Source organism: Ptychodera flava, unplaced genomic scaffold, assembly GCF_041260155.1.
Source record: "Ptychodera flava strain L36383 unplaced genomic scaffold, AS_Pfla_20210202 Scaffold_36__1_contigs__length_1797346_pilon, whole genome shotgun sequence".
NCBI lineage: Eukaryota > Metazoa > Hemichordata > Enteropneusta > Ptychoderidae > Ptychodera > Ptychodera flava.
Genome location: NW_027248358.1, coordinates 1506503 through 1512782, shown reverse-complemented (window position 1 = coordinate 1512782; position 6280 = coordinate 1506503). Strand labels below are relative to the sequence as shown.

General features: G+C 36.4%; 1 protein-coding gene across 1 annotated transcript; it reads right to left on the bottom strand.

Annotated features, from left to right (window-relative positions):
* Positions 1 to 356: 356 nt before the first annotated feature.
* Positions 357 to 875, bottom strand: LOC139127759 (uncharacterized). Its single transcript, XM_070693646.1, has one exon. The coding sequence runs from the start codon at positions 873 to 875 to the stop codon at positions 357 to 359; it is 519 nt and encodes a 172-aa protein (XP_070549747.1).
* Positions 876 to 6280: the final 5405 nt, after the last annotated feature.

Below are 6280 nucleotides of genomic sequence, written 5' to 3'. Positions count from 1 at the left end.
AGTTGAATAGCGGAGTTCGATATTGATATTTGGATGAACTGAGTTTGCTTGTTTGCCGAAATCTATTAGTTCTTGTTCAGAGTGTGTCCAAATTCCCCATACATCGTCGACATATCTAAATCATTGTAGGGGCTTCTTTGTACATTTGCATAGCAGGTCGTTTTCCCATGTGCCCATATATGTGCAGGCATAGTTCATACCTAGTTTTGAGCCGATAGCTGTGCCTTCAGTTTGAATGTAGTGTTGCCCGGCGAATTCAAAATGATTGTTGTCAAGTACTGTGTCTATGGCTGCCATTATATCTTCAGTTGGGGGTATTTGCTGTTTTCTTCTGTCTAATGCCTGTTTACATGCTATCATGCCCTCTTTCTGGGTATGCTTGGATATAATGCGCGTACATCCATACAGAAGATGATGGCCCCTTCAGGAAGTGGTTGTTGTACTTCTTCCTGGACCCTCCATAGGAAGTGGGGCGTATCTCTTATGTAGCTGTTAAGTTGCGTGACATTTTCTTCTAGCTCTTGTTCTGCAAATTCTGCGAGGGGTTCTGTTGCGTGTCCTATTCCGCTGATTATGGTTCTTATTGGGTGACCTGGTTTGTGCATTTTGGGGTTTGCTTTCACCTTTCCCGGATTGGTGTTTTTCACTTTCATGTAATTTCGTGTTTCCTTGTCGATGTGGCCGTTTCTATACATTTTTTCTACTAGGTTGTTTACTTTCCTTTCTGTGATCTTGCTTCTGTCTTTGTTTACGCGTTGGTATGTGGTGTTATTGTCCAGTTCTGTTTCTACTTGTTTCTGGTATTCATCTGTATCCATAATCACAATTCCCGAGCCTTTGTCTGCTGGTCGAATTACGATGTCGTCTTCTTCCATCAGTTGTATCAGTGCCTTTTGTTCTTCCTTACTAAGATTGAGATGAGGGTCTTTGTTTATGCCTTTGATGATGTCATTACGTACACACTCGATGTATGCATCGAGCCATTTGTCTCTGTCCTGCGGGGCTGGTGTGTATTTTTTCTGTTGTCTCTTGTTTTTTTGTCTCTACCTCTGTATCCATAGATTCTTCGTCTGTGTCTAGGAAGAATTCTCTCCATCTCATTTTCCGTTCCCATTCTTTGATTTCCGTAATTAGGGTCGATATATCCACCTTTTTCTTCACTGGGACGAATTTTAGTCCTTATCCAGCAGCTGTTGTTGAAACTTGGTGAGAGGCTTTTTTGACATGTTGAAGATGGTGTGTTCTTGTGACGTCATGGTTTCATCGACATTAGATTGAGTTTCCCTGGCTTTTTGATGTTGCTGCTGTTGGTCTTCTGTCGGGCCCTTTTTATTCTTTCTTTTAGTCAGGGTGTTGATTTTCTTTTGTTTCACTGAAGTTATTTTCGTTTTCACTCTGCATGTATGTTGGAATGCCGTGTCCATTACCTCTTTTATCACCTCTTTGTTTCTTTTGTTCTGTGTTGATATTTTGTTTAAGGTGTCAGTTGCTTGGTTGATTTTGGTTGACGTGTCGTTGATGTTTCGGATGGCAACATTCTTTGCTATCATCATGAGTTCTTTCGACAGGTTTTCTAGGTGTTTCTTTACGTTTTCGTTTTCTTCTTCAGTTGTGTTCATATTTAGTTTCCATTTTAGTTTGAAACCCTTTGGTTGAATATTGTCTGCAAGGCATTGTTCTATGAAGAATACGTGGCTTTCATACCTTGCTTTCTTCTCCAGGTTGCGTCGTTATATCTTGATTTGTACTGGGCTGTTTTCCATTTTGAATGAGATAAGGACGATGGTGATGAGAAGGAGTGCTCTTGTAAGGACCATTTGGAATCGCTTCCGCTGTGTTCCTTTCGTTACAGTCTTTTGGGTTTCTAGTCAGGAACACTTGGATATGTATATTTGGCACTTTTTTGTCTATAGTAGTAAATCGGAAGATGTTCCTGGCCAAGACGTTTCGCCCAGTCTTTGCTGGGCTGCTTCAGTAGGCCCTGTCCATTTCATTCCTCTGCTGTCCTGTCATGTGATGTCACATGATCCAAATGGTCTGTTGTCTTCGGTTGATACCATTATTTCCATGGGGTGTTTAGTTTTTTTATCCAGAATGTTTCATGTGTTAGTCTATATGACTTATTGTTCCATGTTTTTTCAAGTCCAATTATTTTGAAGTCTGCTATTTGGTGATTTGGTGAATTGAAATAGACTGGTACCGGATCTTGTTTGTTTTTTGCACGTATTGTAGATAGGTGATTTTGCATGCGAGTGTATACTGTGTCTCCAGTTTCGCCCACGTACACTATGTGTCTGCATTGTTCACAATATATTCCATATATCACGCTTGTTGATTTGCAATTTATGTGTCCTGTAATTTTGAAGCTGATGCATTTGGTCCTGGGAAAGTAGATGTTGTTTTCATGTGTTGCAGATAGCGCATCTTGTAGCTTGGCATTGGCATGATCCTGGCTTTTGTTTGTTGAATAGTCTGGCGTGTTTCTTGTGGATCAGTATAGATTCGAGGTTTTGTCCTTTTTTTCCATGCTATCATTGGTGGTTGCGGGAATGCTGGTTTTCATCTTTCGGATTTGTGAAGTATGTTCAGATGTTTTCTCAAGATTTGCGATACATTTAGAAGTGCATTGGTGTATGTGAGCGGGAAAATAACTCTTTCATTGTGTCGTCTATTTGTGTTGTCTTCTTGACTGTAGAGCAGATCTTGTCTGTTGATCTGGTCAACTTTTTTCAGTTGTTGTTCTATGTGTCTGATTTTGTATCCCCTCTTTTTCATGTGGTATTTTATTTGGTCTCTGTGGTCCTTGTAGTCTTCAGTGTGTGTGTGCATATTGTTCTTGCGATAGTTGCCAGGCCGTACGGTATAGATTTTTTTACACTTTTGTGATGGTCCGATAGAGATGTTTGTTTGTTGATTTGCTATAGACGCTGGTACGTATTCGTCCGTTTTGGATACTTGTATTTACGTTGAGAAATTCCAGTGTTTCAGTTGAATAGCGGAGTTCGATTTTGATATTTGGATGAATTGAGTTTGCTTGTTTGCCGAAATCTATTAGTTCTTGTTCAGAGTGTGTCCAAATTCCCATACATCGTCGACATATCTAAATCAGTGTAGGGGCTTCTTTGTACATTTGCATAGCAGGTCGTTTTCCCATGTGCCCATATATGTGCAGGCATAGTTCATACCTAGTTTTGAGCCGATAGCTGTGCCTTCAGTTTGAATGTAGTGTTGCCCGGCGAATTCAAAATGATTGTTGTCAAGTACTGTGTCTATGGCTTCCATTATATCTTCAGTTGGGGGTATTTGCTGTTTTCTTCTGTCTAATGCCTGTTTACATGCTATCATGCCCTCTTTTCTGGACGAAGACTGGGCGAAACGTCTTGGCCAGGAACATCTTCATATATATATATATATATATATATATATATATATATATATATAATATATATATATATATATATATATATATATATATATATATATATATATATATATATATATATATATATATATATATATATATATATATATATATATATATATATATATATATATATATATATATATATATATATATATATATATATATATATATATATATATATATATATATATCATAATACGGGTGGTTTCAAGTTGAAACTAAATCTCATTACACTATGTGTTTTACGTTTTAAGACGAAAATGATCAGCTATTCGACGTTGCAAGCCTAATGTTAAGTGAACTGTAATATAAGTTTTTGAATACTGTCTCAGATTTCTGTTCCTTTGAGTTTTTTATACGAAAACAATCTGAAAAAAATACTCCCAAAGTGCCACCAAATAACACCATTTTAATCTCTATTTTTCAAAAGCTCCAACCATGGGCCGCTTGTGCTTTTCGCCCTCTAGTAAAAAACCTCTAGAGAACACTGCATGTCATCAGCCCCTGTCACAGCAATGGAAACTCTTTCCAACACAGACCTTTACCACAGGGTTTAATCAGGGTCTGTACAGGGCCTGTCGCAGCAGCAATCCATTTTACTGTAAAGATATTTAACTTTCCCATTTTTTTTTGGGGGGGGTCACTCAAAATGTCTGTAGCAGAGAGGGGGTTGTTACTAAAACACGTCATGGCTAGCAGGAGGGGTTATTCAAAATTTTGGGGTTTCTAAAGCTATTCCTCCGGACCCCCCCCCCCAGGCCGTAAATAATTACGGCTCCCTTACTTACCAGTGTTATTAAGAACTTCTGTCATTTCCTTGACTGTGAACCAGACTTTGATATCATAAAATAATGGGTTATATTACAGATCGGTTCAGTACCAGCGTCTTTTCAAATTCCTCTGATTTCTGTTGCTTTTTGTTAAGGATCAGCTTTCTTTACTAAAAGTAGGTCAGACAGAGGGTAACGATAACGTTTCTCCAAGATTTCTCAAAACTGGTTTAGCTAGCACCGCTGATTCTGTTACCAATATTTTTATGTGTCAGTCGCTATTTTTTCTTTTCCCAACTGTTTTAAGTGCGCTAGATTTGTTTTCATTCATATAAATGGGCCAAAGAATATTATTTGCTACTACAGCCTATTTCTATCCTGCCTGCTTCATCTAAGACACTTGAGAAACATGTGTACAGCAGCCTTTACAATTACCTTCTGACAAACAACCTTATAGTAGAGTCAGCGCTCAAACTGGTTTCAGACAATTTCACTCATGTCATTACGCTCTTCTTAAGCTTACAAACCAACTTCTAAAGAATATTGATGAAGGATTATACAGCGGTTTAATATTTTTAGATCTCTGTAAAGCATTTGATCTTGTGAACCATGATCTTCTTATTACAAGGCTTTAAATCTACTGTGTAAATAGCTCATTTTTATGTTGGTTTCGCCCTTATCTCACAGATCGTAGTCAATTCGTTAACTATTTAGGTGAAAACTCTAAGGTCTTGCCAACTGTCTGTGCTGCTCTTCAGGGTTTCATTTTGGGCCCGCTATTGTTTTTAATGTTTATCAATGACATCCCCCTATGTCTTGAAGTTGGCAACTTAGACAAGATGATCAAACTTTATGTGTTTCAGGCACCAATATTAAGGAAGTTAAAATTAAAAACCGTGGCGATATTTTACCGGTTTCTTCTTGGATTCAAACAATGCTATGTCTGTTAACACTTCTTAAACAAAAACTATGATTGTTGTGTCACGTCCAAAATGTGATCATCTTATTGCTTCAAATGTATCTCTTCATGCGAGTATTGTTAATATTGACATGTTTTAATCACAAACTTTTAGGCATTGATATCGACAGTGTCTTAAGTTTGAGTTATCATAACAATAATCTATGCAATAAATTGTCCTTAAGAGTAGGTGTTTAGCGTAAGCTGCGTCTTTTAACACCTATAAAAGTCCTTTTATTAGTGTACAATGCTATTTTTTCTTTCTGTAATTCATTATTGCTGCATTGTATGGGGCAATACCACTAAGACGAATCTGCAAAGAATTTATAAGCTTTAAAAAGGCAGGTAGTGTCATACATGGAGTTGATATCCCAGTGTAAAAACCACTCCTTTTTCACGTCTTAAATGGCTACCGATTGAACTTCGTATGGATTATTTATGGTTTTAAAAACTCTTAAAGTTCTTAATGGTCTAGCATCTAACCATTTAAACAATGTCTGATATGTATATGATTTGAATGATTTGAACACTTGTGGTTCAAGGAACAGTAATTTATCTGCTCCTTCATTCTCTATTTGTATAATGTCCTGTGTGAGGACTCTGATGTAAATTACAGTTATTTTTGTAACTCAGACTACCCTCATGAATAATAATAATAATAATAATAATAATAATAATAATAATAATAATAATAATAATATCATCATCATCATCATCATCATCATCATCATCATCATCATCATCATCATCATCATCATCATCATCATCTTCATCATCATCATCATCATCATCAACATCATCATCATCATCATCGGTAATAAGAGTAAAATTAGCATATTATGCAAAATATTTCGGTTTTGGTAAGTTTTCCAAATTCTTAAATAGTGTCAGTAAAAATCGAAAACATCAGAATGAAGAATATTTGGAAAGAATATTCGCAGTGATATTCGTCCCATATCTGAGGGTTATTCTTAATATTCTTTATTTGTGTACATAGAATAGGATGACTTTAAATTGAATTGTTTGACAATTTTGAAATGTTTTACCCGAAATTCCATGTAACAATTGTGATTTACTTTTTTATTAAGCAACTTTTGTGTTTAAATTACTTCTTACGACATATTAAAC

What these genes read in the sequence shown, in the direction of transcription:
- LOC139127759 (XM_070693646.1), bottom strand. Translation starts at nt 875, where the DNA reads ATGGAAGAAGACGACATCGTAATTCGACCAGCAGACAAAGGCTCGGGA.